Source organism: Pogoniulus pusillus, chromosome 1 (assembly GCF_015220805.1).
Source record: "Pogoniulus pusillus isolate bPogPus1 chromosome 1, bPogPus1.pri, whole genome shotgun sequence".
NCBI classification, from domain to species: Eukaryota; Metazoa; Chordata; class Aves; order Piciformes; family Lybiidae; genus Pogoniulus; species Pogoniulus pusillus.
Window position 1 is genome coordinate 41,703,024 of NC_087264.1, and position 19,883 is coordinate 41,722,906.

Sequence of the window (19,883 nt, forward strand, 5' to 3'; positions counted from 1 at the left end):
ACGTCATGAACTTTATACTGCAGTGGAAGTATGGATGGACATTTGGAATATAGATGCATTCTAAGATGGCTCTACACTTCTAAAGGGAGTGCCATGGATTGAGTCAAACCTGCTGCTGTTGTTCATACCATGCTGCAGTCATGCCAACTTCAAAAATGAAAGTGCTGACTGGAGCAAAGTGTTCTGGGGCTTGAAGTTGAGATTGCAACATGGAAGACTTTGTGTTCCAGTTGCTGCTTCTGGGTTCTTGGGTGTTGGCTCGTTTTTTCCTGCAGGGGTGGCAGCGAGGCGTTTGGGAGTTGGGTAGTTGCTGGGTTTGGCTTTCTGTTTTGTGCTGGTTTTTTTGCCCTGTATTTCACTCTGCTTCTTCTGCAGGTAGCCTAAGTTAAGGTAATTGTGTATTGTATTGTTAGATTAATTAAATTAAAAGCTAAGGTAACTCACACTGTGCTCGTGATATCTCATGTTATATTAAACTCTTACCTCTTTATCTCAACCCTGAGTTTTGTGTGTTCCTCTTCCACTCACTTTCATGTTAGGAGAGCAGACACATAAGCCGTTGTGATAAAAGCCATTCCAGGTGAGGAGAAAGTTCTTCACTGAGAGAGTCATTGGACACTGGAATGGGCTGCCTGGGGAGGTGGTGGAGTCACCGTCCCTGGAGCTGTTCAAGGCAGGATTGGACGTGGCACTTGGTGCCATGGTCTAGCCTTGAGCTCTGTGGTAAAGGGTTGGACTTGATGATCTGTGAGGTCTCTTCCAACCCTGATAATACTGTGATACTGTAAAAGGTTGCAAAATAATTTCTGAATAAAGGAGTAAGTGTGATGTGATTTCTTTTGACAGCAGTCTTGCAGACATTTGTTACAGTTGCACAGCAGTAATGGTAGAGCACATGTTGTAATGCTGCTTGACTGCATCTTTACTTTTGCAGATTTTTTTTAAAGTTAATGCAAAACCAGGTCCTTTAGAGGTCGAGGAATAATTATCTTCTAAGCAGTTTATGTGTGTGAGCTCTTAAAAGAAATGGAGCAGAATGGTATTTTGACTAAGAATGTAAGCAAGTCTTTCCTGAGAAACTTTTTTTCTTTGCCTGCTAGTTAAGAAGCTGATGGGAAGATGGGAGTTAAAGAATGATTGGTCAGATAGTGAGGGGGTAGTGGAACAGAGTTGAATTTCTCTTAATTTCTTTGTAGGCAAGCAAATGTACACCTGGGACCACCATGTTCAAGGGACATCAAGAGGAAGCGAAAGCCAGCAGCAGCCTCCATATCCAGCCCAACATCAGGTAACTTGGATTTATCTGTATGCCAGTGTTTCTGAAGTCATGAGTTGAGCCACATGCCAGAGTCACAGCAGTCAAATCAGCCTTACCTGGATTTGAATGTCTTGAAATGTGAGAGGCAGCATGTATGAGAGAGTATCGTGTGTGTTTTGCACATCAACAAAAGCTGCCTACCAAACAAATCTTTGATGATGTAGCTATGGAAAGTTAATAGAATTGACAGCACTTCACTCTACAGTGCCTAATAATCTGTTTCTTCATAAGGTGTTATTTCTACTCTTCCTAAATTATGCACTTTAGGGTAGTAAGGAGGTGATCAGCCTACAGAGAAAGAATGAAATTCAGATTTCTTGCTTGGGCTGGTGGGAAGAAAGTTCTGCTAACTCTCCAGACCACAAATCTGGATTACAGACTGTCTGAAAGGGTCTGCATTTGAAAAGAGAAAAGAACATTGAATTAATAATCAATTGCTCAGGAAAACCACCACACATTATAGACTGTTTGTTTAGGATATTCTGTCCTGGCTTTTGAGTATTCTGTGTTAGGATATTCAGATTTTTGTAATGAAGGACTTAGCTGCAGAATTGTAGTTCTCATATACTAGGTTTTCTTGGTATGAACATGAGTTTCTTGATGTCTCCTGGTACCTGTCCATTTGTTTATTGTTAGGAGTGTAATATGTACTGTGTTGCTGGTCACTTTCTATAGTGAGAGCTTCTATTTCTATGCCTATGTGTTTCAGGATATTATGTAAATCCTACCTACCTGACAAGGCAAATGGAGTAGTGAATGCATTTTTGAAGAGTTGAATCTCTATCTGGAATGGAACTTAGTACTGGAAAGTATCACAGAGATTTGAAAGGCAGGGGTTGAAGGATAGAAAATTGGAATGTGTATTACAAAATAAGGAATGTAGCTATTGGAGTCTGGACAGGATACTTGTGCTGATTGTGAGAAAGATGCTGCAAGATCTGCAATGGTGAGAAATTGTAAAGATCTCTTCCCTAGACCCTGTTTAGAAATAACCCCAGCAAAGTTAACAGCTTTGCACAGAGTCTGCTGCAATACTGACTTGTGGGAAGAACTTACATGATTAACTGAAGCTGTGTCTTAGCTGACTTTCTACAACCATCTCCCAGATGCAATTGAAGCACAACCTGGGCATGTAACATGGAAACTTCTGAACTGGAACTGGAATTACTAATGTCTAAAGAAGTATGTAGGATTACTCTGCAATAATGTAGCATTAATTGAATACTCTTACGCTTGTTAGATATTGATGAAATAGATACAGATTTTTCTCTCTTGCCGTTTGTCTACTTGCCCTTGTGTAAGTGTCTTACACTGGGGTTTCCCTGTACCTGAGAAATGATGGAAGTCTCATTTTCTTACTACAGAGGCTTTTTGTGTTTGTCATATTTTACTTCTGCAAAGACAAAACACAGGTGAATCCAAATGCCAGGCCCGTTCCCATCACTGCAGGCACACAGAGCGCTGGATTTCTTCACCTTTAAATAGCTCCTTAGCTGAGTCCAACTCAGTGCTCTTGTCTCACTTGTTGACCAGGTCCCGCTTGAGTGATCTCCTTTTTTGCAACCTGAGTGCCCCATGGAGGTGAAGGACACAGCCCGAGCTGGCTCCATCAGTCAGCAGAACAAATGGGCTTGCTCTGCCGAACATCGGGCCATCTCGGATTCCACCTCTTTTATAGAGATGAGTGATGAAGAGGGGCTCGTTCCGCTTTGCCGCTGTATTAATACACATCAGGGGCCAGCTCCTGGCACTAAATCACGCTACTGCATACATCTGTTATCGGACTCTTCACCACTGTGATGAACAAGACTGCAGATAGAGGCTTCTTCGTGTCATTCTTTATAGGATTTTCCTAAAAGAATAAATAGCTCAAATCTCTGCCAACGCTCTCCCCTGTCATTGTGATGAATTTAGCTTCTTTCTTAAACATGCAGCTACAAATCTTCTCCTGTCGCCTCACCATCCCCCCCATCCACAGAAAGTTTTGAGTTGAATTTGGCTGAAATCAGAAGATGCTAATAAAAAGTATATGAGATGTGAATTCTGCCTGCAAGAATGAAAGAATGAGGCTGGAGATAGGTTTATTTGGGAGCCAAGCAAACTAAGTCTGTCATGTTGTTTTTGTGTATTTTCAGGAACCATAGGTTCTCATGAAGCATCTCATGTCAGAGACCCTTGTATGAACACAAAGAAAAATTCATTATTGTAGCAGAAGTGCCTAGGTCTCTGTTATGTTGTTATAGCATTAAACTTCTGGTATTAGTCCTGTCCTTTGAGACTAACTGGCCTAAATATTGTAACTGAGATAGCTGTTAAAGGATAATGTTTTGGAACAAAGCCTGTCTGTTGAGAGCAGCAAAAAGTGGGTAGAAAATTCAGAATTCATTTGCACTTCAGGAAGTGATTGTTAACAAAATGGAGTTGGTCATGCTTATGCAAATATTGAGAGACTGAAAATGAAAGTTAGTGCTTTTCACACTACACAATTTAGCAGTATGTGAGCATGAGGTTTTCACCACTAATAGCAAAGTTCTGGCTGTTATAGTCTGGCAGTAGAATACAGAAATCTGGAGGAAGTAAGTCTGGTTGTACTGGATTAGACCAGAAGTTCATCCAACTCGGTGACCAACAGCCAGTGCCTAGGGAGGAAGAAAGTATGTAGTGATAAAGGTTCTTTGAACTTCTAGTGATCTACAACTTAGGGACTTCAAAAGACACTAGTAGTGTCCTTGTGTTTAGTTACTTTCTGTTGCAGTGCAATGAATTTGGAATACTGTCCCCAGTAGCACAGTAGGGCTCGAATGAAAAATACTATAGAAGATGTTGTTCTCATGGTAGTTATTCTAGTTTGAAAGGGACCTGAGGAAGCCTGTCATATCTGGCTTGTGATGGTCAGGCCACAAATATAAGTGGTCGTGGAATAAATGGTGACCAGTTCTCCAGCTTTACACTGATGTTTTTAATGCTTACATGGTCCAATCTCCTCTATATGTAGCAGTGCACATTGTAACTGGCACCCTATTAAATTACTACAGTGAGTCTGGTGTAAACATCTGCATAAATAGATTTTTGTCTATTGTAGTATGTATCCACACTTGTGAAAAAGAGTAATTTCTAACAGGTGCCAGTTAACCTCTAAAACTGATGCTCAGAGAACAGGCTGATGAGCAGTAGCGATTTGGTGAATTTTCTCTCTCTGATATCTTGTTGATGCATTCACTCTGTCATGGTGCGATGGTACCTAGCAGCAAGAATCTTATGTTTCTCCTTGGCTTTTTTTTTTCTCTTTATGAGTAAAGGTGGAGATCCTGAGCAGGGAGGCTGCTAGTAGGGGGCCCATAATGTGGCATTTATGGTGATTATTGGTTTAAGGATTTTGACTTGTTTGTTTTGCTTGTGTCATACAAACTTCAGATAGAGGAAGTTGATGAACTAGAGGGTAAATAAATGATGTACTGTTTTCAGCTAATCTCATTGGGAATTGCCTCACTGGTTTAGATATACACAAACAAGATTGTTTGGGTTCCAGATCTAGTGAGTGTGGAACCTCAGGCATTGAACCAGCTTTTTATTTAAACTTCAAAATAATCACTCCTGTAGTAAAGATTTGTTGTGTTCTCTCTATCCTTTATCCACTACAGAATTTCAGATGCAACTTGCAATAAACTCACACAAACAACTAATTACCTGTTGTGAGAATACAATGAAAAAAGAAGTGTGTTTTATACTGAAACAGTTACTTGTTTAGAAAGGTTCTGATTGTCCCAGAAACTCCTGGGCAATTTTTTTAATCCAGTCTTGCTTGTGAGGATTGAGTGATTCAGGATACTGAGAATGGGAGTAAACTGTCATTCGGGAGTAATTCGACAATGCTCTGGAAATTTAGGTGACTATTGGGTTGAGCCATGAATCTGAAATCTCTCTTGCTAATTAAAACCTGTCACATTTTGAAGCAGTGGTTGAATTGAGAAAAAACTGATGGCTTCCAGTGTAACTTAGCAAATAGCTTCTTGTTTTAATATGCTGATTTACCTTATTGGCTATATGTGGAGGTTCAAGGTACTGCCTTTACTGGGTAAGGCAGAAACATATTTTCCTCTTTAACTGAGCATTGCAACCTGAAATTTGCCAAGCCTTTGGAGACTTTAAATTCTCAGATACAGGGATAATTGAGTCTTTGTGGAGAGATCAAGTTATCTTCAGCTGAGTGATTATGAATGGATTCAGTTAAAGTATGTAACAGTTAAAGCTCTTGATTTCCCAACAGGATCTTTGACTAGTGTTACTAGTCAGTGGACTGGTGTATAGGGTTAACACTCCTGGGGGAGTGACCCTGAACCTGACCCTAGGGGTCTTGGCCCCTCCTCAGGGGTGGGCCACACTCCAGGTGATGGTTAGCCCACTCCCCCCACTTCCTGTGGTATAAAAGACAGGAGCTTTCCTGCTTCTGGGTCTTTTTCTCTCTCTCTCTCTCACTTCGCTCCCCTGGTCGGGATTCGAACCTGAGTCTCCTGCATGGCAGGTGAGAATTCTACCACTGAGGCAAAGTTCCTGTCTTTTATACCACAGGAAGTGGGGGGAGTGGGCTAACCATCACCTGGAGTGTGGCCCACCCCTGAGGAGGGGCCAAGACCCCTAGGGTCAGGTTCAGGGTCACTCCCCCAGGAGTGTTAACCCTATACAACTGGGAACTTGGCGTTCTGAATATGAGAATCCTTAGGACAAAGGTGTTAGTGCTGTCAAGAACCTGGATTTCAAAGGGATTTGGTGGAGGAACATATAGGAGTTCAGTAAATAACAACTTCATATGAGAAATATATATATGAGATGATGCACAAAGTCAATTGTTTTAACTTTTTCTTATTGCCTTTTCCTACTCTCTTCCTCCGTTCACCCTATTCCAGCAACTTTATCTGCCCACATGGATGCAGCAGAGTCAGAGCTACCAGCAACACCATCGCAGAGATCCCAGAACTCTGAGTGGACAGGGAAGGTGCCAGCAGCCGAGAAAGCCACTGTTGCTGCCTCCTCTAACTTTTTTAAAATGCCTCCAGAGAAGAGCCCTGGATACAGCTAAAAGAAAACACTGCAACTGTCAGAGCTTGCTGGATTTGGGAAGTATTTGACTCTGGTGTGTGTCTTCACCAAACATCTTGTTTGGCAACGGTATCTTCAGTATTGGTGTGTGATGTGTGCCATCATCCAGACTGAGCCGTATGGCCCACGTACCTAAATCACATTTGGGAATCTATGTTTAAAACAAAGGATAATCAACATTGAGACTGCAGTGGCTTTTAAATGTGTTCTTGCTGTTGCTGTATTTATTATACATTCATCTCCTTTCCTGATGCCAGCTCATGTGTGCTGGGTCATGTACAGGTTCTTTTGGATTTTTAGATCTTTATTTACTCCTGGACACGTTGCTTGTTTGTGCATTTAGTGTTTTTTGGGTTGAAGTCCCATGGCTGCTCAGGGAGGCAAAAGTCTCCCCACGCTTTCTTTCTAGGCCAGGAGAGTTTCTTGGCTGGGGAATGAGGAGAGAATGTAAACAAGTTGAAACATGGAAGCTGAATTCTGTGTTTGCGGAATATTTTCAGGCCATGTGCTAGTGGACTTGAATCATGTTGTTCCTAGTGAAGCAAATACTCTGCTTGTCCACTCAGAAATTGCCGTTTGCTCACTAGTGGCATGGTCCATTAGACTCTTTCCTTCTCTCTTGTTCTGAATGTCTTTACTCTTGCTCTTGTAATGCATGTTCTTTCCCGAAAGTCCTACTGAATAAGGATGTGGGAGGACTACTTGGACATAAATGTGCAAGCTAGTAACCTGGAAGTGAACCTGAGCCCTTGGATATCCTTGGGGTGTTGCAGAGGGTACACCAACCTTCAAGTTCTTGGTGTAAAAATCAAAACATTTCCGTTAGTGTTTCTGGAGGATGCACACCATTGAACGTATTGGTGATCAAACAAGTCCTTTGAAGTTTCACCTGAGTTCAGAGCATTTGGGGTATTGAGCAATCATGTCTGTCTCATGTTTTGCCTTCCTTCAAAAAGTATTGTCTGCTACATCTACTGGATGTATCTCCACCTACTGATGATTGTACTTCACTCTGCGGCATACACCAAAGATGTATGCTCTTCTCTTTGTTACTCTTCAACTTGGTCTCCTACTACCTTCTGTGTTGCAGAATGTAGTGATTCCCTCCTGCTCTTTTCATTAGTTCTTGATCACACTTCACTCACCTTTCTTGAATTACTCTGTCCGGAGATTATTTTGGGCTGCATTATTAGAATATATACCTGCATAGCATGTGTCAAAGAACAGGTGGCCTCATAGCTGCTCAAGTCCTTGATATATTTGTATATAGAACTCTTTTTTTCTTTCCTTACTGGATGGAGCTTTCAGACAGGACTTTTCAGGCTGGTAAAATTCATTTTGTATGTGGAGATGCAGTTAGCACTCTTAAGTAGGTAACAAAATTTGCATGTGATTTGCTCTCCCTTATAAATCAAATAGCTGAGGGTTAGATTTGATTGTGAGGATACAAAGCAGTGATTTGTATTTACCTATTAAAATGTTAAATGGTCATAACATACACAAAAATTGAATGACTCATTAAATCATGATTGACAATTACAGTTATATTACAGACACATTGTCCCTGTCTGATCCCCTAATACCTACTTTTTTTGGGGGAGAGATTCAAATTGTATTTGTATTTCATAGCCCAGACAAACTGTCAGATCTGTCCATGTAAATCCCTCTCACAACCTTGTTTTTGTTTTTGTTTTTCCAGAGCTAATTAGAATATGGAAAGCCTTTCTACCTTGCTGAAGGAGCAGAGAGACCAGTCTGAATTATGAGACAAGCTGTAAGGGTTTTTGGAGAGAGGAGGTCTTCCCTTCCTTTAAAGGTTGAATATACCTGTGGCAGTACTGAAGCATAACTAGCAGACCTTATCTTGGTAAGACATACTTCCTGCCACAAGAGCTTTCTGGAAGGGCCAGGAGACTCAAGTTCTTGAGCTGCCCTGCCTTTCCTATTACTAGTTTAGAATCCATTTGCAGGTCAGTCAAGCTCTCCACCAAATTGATTCTGCTGAGTGATAGACAAATATATCTTGTTACTCCAGGGTATTTATCAGAATTCATCTTCAGACTTCAGTAGCTTGATACAGATTTGAATCTTTGCAGCGTTCTTAGATGAATTAACTACGTGCATTTTTTTTGTCTTGTCTAAGTCAGGTTTGTTAGAACTCACACAGTACTCACATTACTTGCAGTGAAGGACACAGACCTTCAGATGTAGTTTGCTTGAGTAGAAAGGAATAATAAATAATGTGCCTTGATTTGGTAGCTGCGCTTCTGCTAAGGTGGTCCAGTGTGTGATTATTGCTTCAAAGATACACAGCTTGTTCATATTCCACTCACTCAGGAAGCTAGTTAGCGGTGTCCCCGAGGAATCTGCTTTTGAGGGTTTAGCGGTCCATGAGTGCTGGTCCAGTTTGAAGAACTGCCTTTTAAAAGCACAAATGGAGGCAATCCCTTTGTGCCAAAAGTCAAACAAGTGGCACAGAAGAACTCCTTTTGGAACCCAGGAGGAAAAGGAATTGTATGATCTCTGGAAGCAAGGGCAGGCTTTGCAGGAAGATTACAGAGCTGCATTTTACATATGCAGGGACAAAACATCAAAGGCCTGAGCTTAATTAAACTTAAAACTGTATGATGTTGTGTCAGACAGCAAGAAAGGTTTTTATGAAGTACTTTTAATAGCAAGAGGAGGTCTGAAGAAAGCATTGGACCAATACTTAATGAAAATGGCCACCTTACAAATCAGGACGAAGTAAAAATGGAGGGATTCAATGTTTGCTTGTTTTTGACTCAATCTCTAATAAGACTGACAGATCTTGGGCTGCCCAATCCTCTGAATTGGAGGACCATGGCTGCAGGAACAGTGACCTTGTGTTTATGGACACTGAAACTGTAATGGTAACAGCTGTATCAGTTAAATGTTCATGAGGCCAGATGGGAATAATTCAGAGTACAACAGAAGCCAGTGGATGTTACATCAGAACCTCACCTATCAAAGGTCGTGGGAGTCTAGGGGGATTCCTCCTGACTGGAAGCTGGACAGTGTTGTTCCAATTTACATGAAGGTTGTGAAGAAAGACCCAAGAAACTACAGAACTGTTAATCTAACCTCAGTACCTGGAAAAAACAGAGAAGATCTGGCTGCATGCTATTGAAAGGCACTGGAAGGACAATGCAGTGATTTGGCATAGTCAACATTGATTAACAAAATGAAAGTCTCGTTTGATATCCTCCTATGATAAGGTCACCCACCTGGTGCATGGAGGGAAGGTGGTGAATATAGTTTTTCTGGATTTTAGTAAACCTTTCAGTACTGGTCCTGACAGCATCCATCTGGACAAATTCTCCAGCTGTGAAATAACCAGATACGTGGTGTGCTGGGTGACAAACTGACTGATGACAGGGCTCAAAGGGCTGTGTACATGAATGGGGTGGATGTGGTGGCTGTTGAACAAACAGCAGAAGTGTTCCTCAGGATTCCATTCCAGCAACAGTTCTTTTCTGTGTGTTTATCAGTTATTTGGATACAGAATTTAAATGCACTGTTAGCAGGTTTGCTGATGATACTAAACTAAAAGGTGCAGTTGACACTCTCAAGGAACAAGAGGCCTTTCAAGTGATTTAGATATATATGAGCATGGGGCAATCATCAGTGGCATGAAATTTAACAAGTCCTGGATTCTTCACTTGGGACAGAGTAATGTTGGACACCAGTATAAATTGGGAGAGGAGTGACTGGAGAGCAGCCCTGCACAAAGGGATTTGGGCATACTGTTTGAGAGCAGGCTTAATGTAAGTCAGCAGTGTGCCCTAGCAGCCAAGAGGTCAAACTGCATACTGGGGTGCGTCAAACACAGTATAACCTGCCAGTCCAAAGAGGATTTTATCTCACTGTATTTAGTATTGGTGTGGCCTCACCCCAAGTACTGTGTGCTCTTCTGGGACTCATTGTTTAAAACAAATGTGAAGATTTTGGAATATGTGTAGAGGAGGGCAACAAAACAGGTGAAAGGGCTGGAAGGCAAGCCCTATGAGGAGTGGCTGAGGACTGCGGGGTTGTCTAGTTTGGAGAAAAGGACACCGATGAACACCAGTATTGCATGCTCTCTCTCTCTCCAGCTTCCTGAGGAGGGAACTGGAGAGGAAATTGCTGAGCTCTCCGTGGTATCCAGTAATGGGATGCATAGGAATAGTTCAGAAGAGTCACAGGAGATTCAGACTGAACATTTGGAAACGCTTTTATATAGAGAGGATGATTAAAGAGTGGAACAGGCTTCCTAGAGAGGTGGTGAGTTCTCCCTGCCGGTCAGTGTTTGAGGCATTTGGACAATGCCCTTAATAATATCCTTTAACTTTTGGTCAACTCTGAAATAGTCAGGCAGTTGGACTAGATGATTGTTGTAGTTCCCTTCCAACTGAACTGTTCTGTTAATAAACTTTGTAAGGTTTCTTCTTTTAATTCCTTCAATTTGTGGGTGTCAATCCTCCAATCTGTGGGTGTATCCATAGCCTCTAGTATCTCAGTGGCTGTCCTTGTAAAGCTGCCATTGTTTCTGATCTTACTGAGAGTATGCTCGATCTCTTTCTATCAGATCACTAACGACTGCTGAACACTATCAGTACTTCTGAGATGTGGCTTTCATAACTGGCCATCACACAGACTTGAACATCCATCATTATTCTTTGGAACTGACAGTTCAACCCATTTCTCACTTGTGATGAATTATGCAAAAGTAATAATCTGTATTAATTTTGATATCCAGACAAAGATTGTTGATAACTACAAACATTGTTTATTAACATTGAAACTCACCAGAAAACTTATTCACAAGATTTGAAATGCACAGTTTGGAAATCTATACACAGGGAACAGGCAAAACCAGAAAACTTATTTTTCAAAGTGGCAAATTCAAACATTATACTGGAAGAGAAGATTCCAGCCAACCACCAGCCAATTCCCAGCGTCGGCTTCCACACAAGTCAGTACATGTGTGGAAAAGATGCCTTTTGCTGTTCCCCCTTCAAGCCCACGGGGTGGGGAAGGCAGTTTTCACGCCTTCTTTTTCCCCTTCAAACCTTTGGAGAGAGAGGTGGGGAGAAGGATTTTGGAATGCCCTACAAGACTGCAATGACGAACTTTTGCAAACAGGACTTTATTCATGTGCAGGGAGAAGATGGACATTTGGTGAAAGAAATTGAGAGCTAAGAGAAGCACATTCAGTAGGTCTTTTCACGTTTCCAGTAGTTCTAGTCAGCTCTAGTGAGGTTTAGTGCCCAGTTTGGTAGGTGCTGGAGAAGTGCAAATTAAAAAGAATGTAGTTTTTGGGCTGGTGAGCAAAGAAGGCAACAAAACAGTAGCTGGAGAGAAACTAGTAAGAGGCTGTGACAAGTGCTACAGAGTGATAGATGAGCTTCATGATTGTGACATGCAGAGGTGTGTCTTGCCAGTGTTCCTGAATAATGACACTGAGACACTTAGTGATGTCCTCTGAACTGTAGAATCTCATGCTGTTGCATTGCAGATGTGGAGACCTGCTCAGTGGACAGAGGATGACAAGGGAAACTAGAGGAAAGACAACGAGAAGAGTGATTGATTGCCTATTCTATTGTAACCCCCTTCTGCACTGAAAAAGGAAGATGCCACAAAAAAACAATGTGTGTGTCTGGATGCTAAAAGGGAAATACATTAAGTGAATAAGAACTTTGCTTTGTTGTCTTGAGGAATAGTTTTGTAACCAGAGAACATTTCGTTGAAGCAAAAGTGAAAGGTGATACTTCTGATTTGTTCAGGAAATGTATTGTAGTAGTCTTTAGGAGACTATGAAAGGACATGTTGTCATTGTGACACTACATTGTTATGTCTTTGTCGCCTGCATTCTCTTCCAAGTGTTCTGAGCTTGAGACATCCTACTTTTGTACCATCAAATACGGGAAAAATACTTTCACAGAATCACAGAACCTTAGAGGTTGGAAGGGATCTCCAGAGATCAAGTCCAACCCCCCTGCCAAGGCAGGGTCACCTAGGGTAGTTCACCCAGGAATGCATCCAAATGGGCTTTGAAAGTCTTCAGAGAAGAAGACTTGACAATCTCTCCAGGCAGCCTATTCCAGTGTTCTATCACCCTCACCGTAAAGAAGTTTCTCCTCCTGTTGAGGAGTTTCTCCTCATGTTTACAGCAGTGCTTAAGGTACAAAGAATAAGGGGCCACTTTCTATACAGAAAGTAAGACAAGGCAATCTTACTAACTTTTACCCAGTACAAGAGTCAAATTCATCATAAAGAATATAAAGTCTAAATGAGAACAAAGCTCTGCAATAGGCAAATGCAGGGAGTCTAAGCTGTCACCACCAGTGCCTGGAGACTGGTCTGTGGCTGGACCTTGAGTGACAGACTGACATTGTGGAAACAGAACCTTCAATATGCTTCTCAACTTTAATGTGGTAAAATGCCTTCTCAGTTGCAAACCTGGCTGGTGGTGTGACTCCAGTAAGCTGACAAAGATGTGTTAAGTGGCATACTAAGAAAAGGCAGTTCTTGTACCAGCTCAAAGAATTGTTAGGAGTGGGAAATGGACTCACATACCCTGCTACATCAGAGGAAGGTGCAAAACACATAACTTTGCAGTCAGTAATCAGAAAAAGCAGTATTGAGCCCTGCAGGTATGACATAGAGTATTCTTAAAGCAGAGTTGCCAGTATTATGAAGATACTTTTGCAAAGCTGCCCTCTTGTAACCTCTGGAAATGGGATGAACAGCATAAGAAAGGTTGCACTGGCTGGGTTTGGATACCTGGGAGGGTACTGTGAAAACAGATTAGTTACATGGTGATACTTTCTTTTATGCTCTCTTAGCTAGTGTCCTGTCTCAAAAAGATTTACCAACTACTTCGTCAAGGCTGGAGGAAACGTTTGCAAACCTTTTGGCTGTAGTACTTATCCTGCAGCTAGATTTAATTATATTCTTAGAAGAACATGTAATCTGGCTTTAAAAATATCAAGTAGGAATTAGCTTATCTTTTTTGGTCATCAGTTTTCTTATTAACTGTCTTCTTTACAAGAAAGCTGCATCTTCTCTTAGAATATTCTCTTAGAATATCAACATCCTAACATTGCTTCAAGCTATGCTTTTTGTTTTCAGTAAGGTGGAAAAATCACCTGTTGTTCCTTTACAATTAGGCTTCTCTGTCATGTATAAGTACCTATACTGAGTCAACAAGTCCTTTGTAATCCAGTAATCTGTGTAAGTTGTTTTTCATAAGCCTCACACTGTGAAACTTGTCATTTAGCATTCAGTTATGCTCCTGCATGAAAATCCTCGGTGTTCCACATTCAGTTCTGGTGTCTACACTTAGACTATTCTTTACAGAAGCAAGAACATTTGCTTCCCTGTGGGTATTCAGGCTTCATATACTTGTATATCCTGATGTCATGCTAGCCCTTGCTGCCTCAACACTGCAGTACTGCTACCATCAAAGTGATACTCAGTTGGCTCTGAATCTAAAGTTCTTACCACTGCTTTTCAATGCACCTGAATTCGAGTTGGAAATAAGATGTGAGCTTTTAACAGCAAGGGCAGTGTTAACCATTGGAACAAAGTGCTGTGGGAAGCAGTAGCTTCTGTGTATCTTCAGGCTTCAGCAGCTTTATGAAAGGAATGTTGTAACCAGTTATAAGCCATTGAAATAAATACAGAAGCATCTAAAAGATCAGCCTACAGCAAACAAATTGCTTCTGGGTTAGAACCTCAGAGAAGACAGAAGACTTTTCTACAGTACAGAGATTTGTTGAAAAATGGGAAGTGCTTTGGCAAACATAGAGAAAAGTCATAGTGAGCGAAGTTTTATGGTGTTGCCAAAGGATTGTTGTAGAATTGGTGTGGGAAGGTGAGGTGGGGAAAAAATCTGTGCCAGCTGAAATGAAGCATCATCTCTGCATGCCAGTTTGTGTGTAGTATAATGACCTATGGTGGGCAGTCTTCAGAATCTACGCAGTCACTCAGATGAAAAATATGCTCGGTGAGGACTCCCACTTTCTTGCTGTACTGACAGCTACAGTTCTGCTGTCTTAGGGTAGTGTTTTCTGTATGTGTTCATCTTCAGCAGCTCTCTGAGTTCATTCACTCAGCTGTGTGAACTGCCTGCAGATTGCACTGCAGTAAGAAACAAGGGAAAGCATCAGTGGGCTTATTACCTTGATAGGATACTTGCCTCAAAAGCCTGTAGTATCTTAATTGCTGCAGCAGTTGCTTCTGCTTTTTTTCTCTTAACAGCTTGTAACGAATGTCTGCTTGCCTGTTTGATAGCCTGTAGCCTTTACTGTTACACTCAAGGAGCAGATGGTAGACTTCTCCAAGTGGAAGAGCTCTTCTGTACTTGTCTGAGGAGATGGAGTAACTGGAAGAAGCAGTTTTCTGGTAATATGTTCCCTAACATTAGGGAGCAATGACTTGTTTGGCTACCATATGAATTCTAGCTTTTTTCTTCTGTCCCAGAGGGCTTACCTAAAGATAGTTCCTCAACAGGTCTGTCCAGAATCTTTGGAGAGCAACATTGTGCACATTCCAAATGTTTTATGTGGTCATGAGATTTAACTATTTGGTGGAGATTGGACTCCAGATTCTTAGGACTCTCTTTGGGAGGGTAACATGTAAATAAGGAAGATTCTTGCTTGTGTTCCTCTGTCTTAAACATGTTGTGTATTTTTGGAATAAGGTTCTTGCAGAATCTTTGTTCTGATTATAGAAACTAGAAATAAATCAATACATGGAAGACGTGTTTCATCTGACATAAAGTAAACTGAGTAAAGAGTGGAAGAGGCTTCACGAACATAGAATCATAGAATTGTCTGGGTTGGAAGGCACTTCCAAAGGTCATCTAGTCCAGCCCCCTCTGCAGTAAGCAAGGGCATCCTCAACTAGATTTACAGTACTGGAGTGTCCATGAATCTACATGCTTCCTTGACCATTTCTTTAGGTATAAACTGTAACCTGAAAAGCTACAGGGAGTTGCTGTTTCTTTTCCTTCCTTTGAACTGTGGACTTGAGTGACGGATATGCAGTAACTTCCCATGTCCATTCTTTGGGGTTTTTTGTGGTGATTTTATTCTCCAGTTTGTCATGATGCTCTTTCTACCAAGTGAGGTGCTCCTTGTTTGGAATCTGAAACAATTCTAGAGTTTCTCAAACAGACTTCCACTTCCAAGTGGCTGCTTCAGATCTGCTCAATCCCAAAAGGGATTTCATTTAAATTAGCAGGTCAGTCTCAGATGACAGTGTAATGGGTATCTGTTCACTCTGCCAACACTGACATCCTTTTAAGATAGATTAGTATCATTCTTCATTTTTACTGTGATAGCAGTGACTTCCAAGATCAAATGAGCAGTAGACTTTGAATTTCCTTTTGCTTATATTTGTGTTCCAGTATTGATAACAGTGCACACTTGTGGAAGGAACAAAACAGGACTCCCTCTGCATTAACTGTTCCAAGGAGCAAATGGCAAAATATTAGATGCCCAGTTCATTGAATGTTTTGAAACAAAAAGATCAATATGCTTTGGAAATGGCTTCAAGCTTTCAACACTGTATTGGTCGGAGGAATGGTGTCCATATTTTAGAAGTGATGATTATCCTCTTATCCACAGGTTTCAGTTGTGAGAATTGGGAAGTCTTCCTGGTGAAATGTGCTGATTTATGTTGGGAGCAAGAGGAAAAGAGCTTTTAACAATAGATTCTCATACAGGAAGCAGTAGAGATGATCAGCTATGGGTAGCAGTCAAATATGCTAGATGGATCTGGTTCAGCCTTCCATCTACTTTTTTTTCCTGAAGAATGGAGCATTCAATTCAATAATTGGAGACATTTCTGTTGAAAACAAACCCAAAAATCCCCACAATCAAACAAAAAATGCTGAACGGTTCTTGTCATGTATCCTTAGCTCTACACCCAAAGGCTGAGAATTTTCTTGGTTCAGTTTGAATAGCTGATGGCAAATTCAGTAACAAGGCTGACTGTGGTGGCTTTTACTAGTTTCCTTTTTTTCCAGAGTATGCTTGCTTTGTACATTTACAGCTCAGAAAGTATCAGCTGACACTTCAAGTGAATACAAATAGGCTTGCTAGGTACTAATGGAGGATTTTTTTATGTCGAAGTTAAGGGCATTTCAAATTTGGGGCTGTTGGATTTGTTTTCTACTGAAGAAAAGCAGTGTTTCCAGTAAAAGATACCTGATCATAGCTTTTCAATGAAACGTAGTTTGGACTTTCAAAAACTTAAGTGACATTAATTTTGCTCGTTTCTAGTGTGAGAGCAACAAGGATGTATCTAAAGATGAGAAGAACAGCAGATCTTAGGAGTTGCTCCTGTTAGGCAGGTGAGATGTGAATTTTGCAGAACACATTTCTGTCCATCTAGGTGCAATATTAAAACTTAGATTGAGATGAGTTCTAGCTTTTTCCTCACAGTTCTCTGCAGGGGTAGTGTTGCAAACCACTGTTGAGCCAACAATGTGCCCAGGTGGCCAAGAGAGCCAGTGGCATCCTGGCCTGCATCAGGAATGGTGTGGTCAGCAGGAGCAGGGAGGTCATTCTGCCCCTGTACTCTGCACTGGTTAGACCACACCTTGAGTACTGTGTTCAGTTCTGGGCCCCCCACTTTAGCAAGGACATTGAGATGCTTGAGCGTGTCTAGAGAAGGGCGACGAGGCTGGTGAGAGGCCTTGAGCACAGCCCTATGAGGAGAGGCTGAGGGAGCTGGGATTGTTTAGCCTGGAGAAGAGGAGGCTCAGGGGCGACCTTATTGCTGTCTACAACTACCTGAGGGGTGGTTGTGGCCAGGAGGAGGTTTCTCTCTTCTCTCAGGTGGCCAGCACCAGAACAAGAGGACACAGCCTCAGGCTGCGCCAGGGGAGATTTAGGCTCGAGGTGAGGAGAAAGTTCTTCACTGAGAGAGTCATTGGACACTGGAATGGGCTGCCTGGGGAGGTGGTGGAGTCGCTGTCCCTGGGACTGTTCAAGGCAGGATTGGACGTGGCACTTGGTGCCATGGTCTAGCCTTGAGAATTGTGGTAAAGGGTTGGACTTGATGATCTGTGAGGTCTCTTCCAACCTTGGTGATACTGTGAAACCAGTGGTTCTGCTAAACTAAAGCCAGCACTGACACCAATGTTTTCCTAGTAATTTTGACACCAGCTTCCTGAGAGTTTCACCAAATTTGTATGAGATTATTTCGTCATTCAGCTTCACCAACTAATTTGCCAGAGCTTGGACTCACCCAGTAGCCCATCAAGTGTTTTCTTGCTCTGCTTTCTAGTGTCACCATGAAAGGAGCCTATACAAACAGGAGCGAGCAGCAAGGGGAGCTTTTGCGAGCCTCTCACCCTTTCAAGCAAAGTGGAAACAGCAGGGAGCAGGAATGATGAGTCCAGAGTTTGATTGCTAGGTGAGAGACCATTAGGTGCGGTCATTGTCCTGTACTCAAGCAATGCAGGAGCTACCATGGGGCTGGTCTGGGACAGGTGGCATTTCCCACTCTCCTTTTCACAACAATAAGCTGCAGAATCTAAGCCACAGGTTTCATGCTGGTCCATGACATTGTGGCAGTTTGGGCTAGTTGCCTCTTAAGAAAACCACAAAGTCCTCAAAAAAAAAAAAAAAAAAAAAAAAAAAGAAAAAAAAAAAGAGAGGGCTGAGGGGCAGACTTGGTCATCCCAAACAGTGTGCAGCATTTCTGTTTTTACTGCCCAAAAGGAGTAAACATAATTTCTGTCCTCTGGTATTGGGTAGCTCATTGGCCCTAAACCAGCACAGACATTTAAACAAGTACCTCCTTTAACCACACCCCCCAGTAATAAAGAAAACATACTGGAAAATTTGTGCTCCCATAACAAATGAGACTGCGGTTCAAGTGGCAGTGTTCTTCTGCATGCTCTCTTGGATTTGAGGGCTGTGTTTGTCCCATGCCTCCATCCCCCTCCTCCACCCCTTTCATGCTAGGTTCCTGTCAGTAAGTGTAGAAGAACTGAGAATCTTGAATATATAGGTGCTGGGGTTTGGGTTTTTCCCTCCTAATTTAAACTGACTTCAAGCTTTATTTACAGCACAGCATTCACTCTCCAACCTGAAGAGGAAAGAAGTCATTTCCTTGCTAGTGTCTTCAGGTTACCTCCTACTATGGCATCTTAGAATTTAATGAATTTATTTACGTGCTGGTAATTTGGATATTAAGATGTTTTTAAGATGGGGAGTTTAAGTTAGAATGATTGAAGCAAAAACCAGGAGTTATCTTAGAATGTGAGGGGCCCAAGATGTGATACCCAGGCACTAGCAGTTTGGAGCAGCTTCATAGCCTTTTGTAGGTTCAGATCACATTTCCTACAAAGTTCCATAGCAGCTTTGAGTACTCAGAGCTTCTGCAAATCCAGTCACCATTACTGATGAGGTGAGGAGCAGTGTCCTCATTGCTCAAGTCCCTGTCTTGCTTCTCACATCAGAGAGATTGCAACAGACAGCAGGGACGTCTTCAGAGCTAGCAGTCAGTTGCTTCCATCACAAGAATATTGCCTTGATGGTTTCCAGCTTTGTCTTTTCTGTCTTGAGCAGCAAATGAGTCAAGCCCAATCTCCTTCAGCTTTTGGCTCTCAGTTCTCCAGAAGTGTGGATTTTGTGCTCTGTCTGAAGCTAGAAAGTTGTAGAAAATAAACTGGTCGTTTCATTTGGCATTACTGTAATGAGTACACATAGAGTGATGAGTTAGGGTGACAGTTCATTTCTTTGCTTTTGAGTATTTGTATCTGTAAACAGGTAACGTGTCTGGATGTACATAGATGGATTTAATTTACTTCTGAGCTAGCAATTTTAGGTATTTATTCACTTCATGTTGAGGTTTCCTTACAGGGTGTTTTAGCTTACCAAAATAATGCTTTGCCTCTGGAAAAATCTATGGTTTCAGGACTTCAAAGGAACTGAAAGTGGAAGGCCAACCCAAATGCACGTTATCAGAAAGGATCTTCTGTAAAATAGCTTGTCTACAACTTGAGAAAGAGTCATAGGTAGGTGAAAACTTGCTGTTGAGCAGTTGCACCTTTATATACCTGAAGACTCTTGTCTTGCACTGGCATTTCAAGTGTTGACCTCTAATTCTCTTCCCTATACTCCAAAGTAATGATGTCTATCTGTTATTTAAGGAATGTTAGGCCTGTCTGTTAGTGCCAAATTCATCTGAGTTTTAAAGTATTAGAAGTTTTAGTGTGTATTTTGGGAAGAATGCCCTCAGGTCAGAGAGCCTCTTTAGAACCAGAACCAATCATCTCATTGAGCTGTCTGAAAGAAGGGGAAAAGTAAAAAGAAATACAATATGAACTTTTGCCTTTATGGTCCTATGTCTTTTTCTGCTCTTTCCATTGCCTCGAGACTAGATCTTCTGGAGAAATTAGTGCATCTGCTTAAAAACCCACAAACAAGCTCCCTCTACAAGTTTTTGT

At 41.7% G+C, this 19,883-nt stretch overlaps 1 protein-coding gene across 8 annotated transcripts in view; it reads left to right on the forward strand.

Annotated features, from left to right (window-relative positions):
• GPATCH2L (G-patch domain containing 2 like) overlaps window positions 1-15,176 on the forward strand; it is a 90,350-nt gene extending 75,174 nt beyond the window's left edge. For 7 of the 8 annotated variants that reach the window (XM_064150222.1, XM_064150203.1, XM_064150211.1 and 4 more), the window contains 2 exons: window positions 1,197-1,288; window positions 6,223-15,176. In XM_064150222.1, coding sequence (XP_064006292.1) covers window positions 1,197-1,288; window positions 6,223-6,395 — 265 coding nt within the window. In that variant the 3' untranslated portion in view covers window positions 6,396-15,176. Of the gene's footprint in view, window positions 1-1,196; window positions 1,289-2,851; window positions 2,914-6,222 lie in introns of those variants that run through there. The other variant, XM_064150230.1, reaches the window with a different exon arrangement.
• Window positions 15,177-19,883: the final 4,707 nt, after the last annotated feature.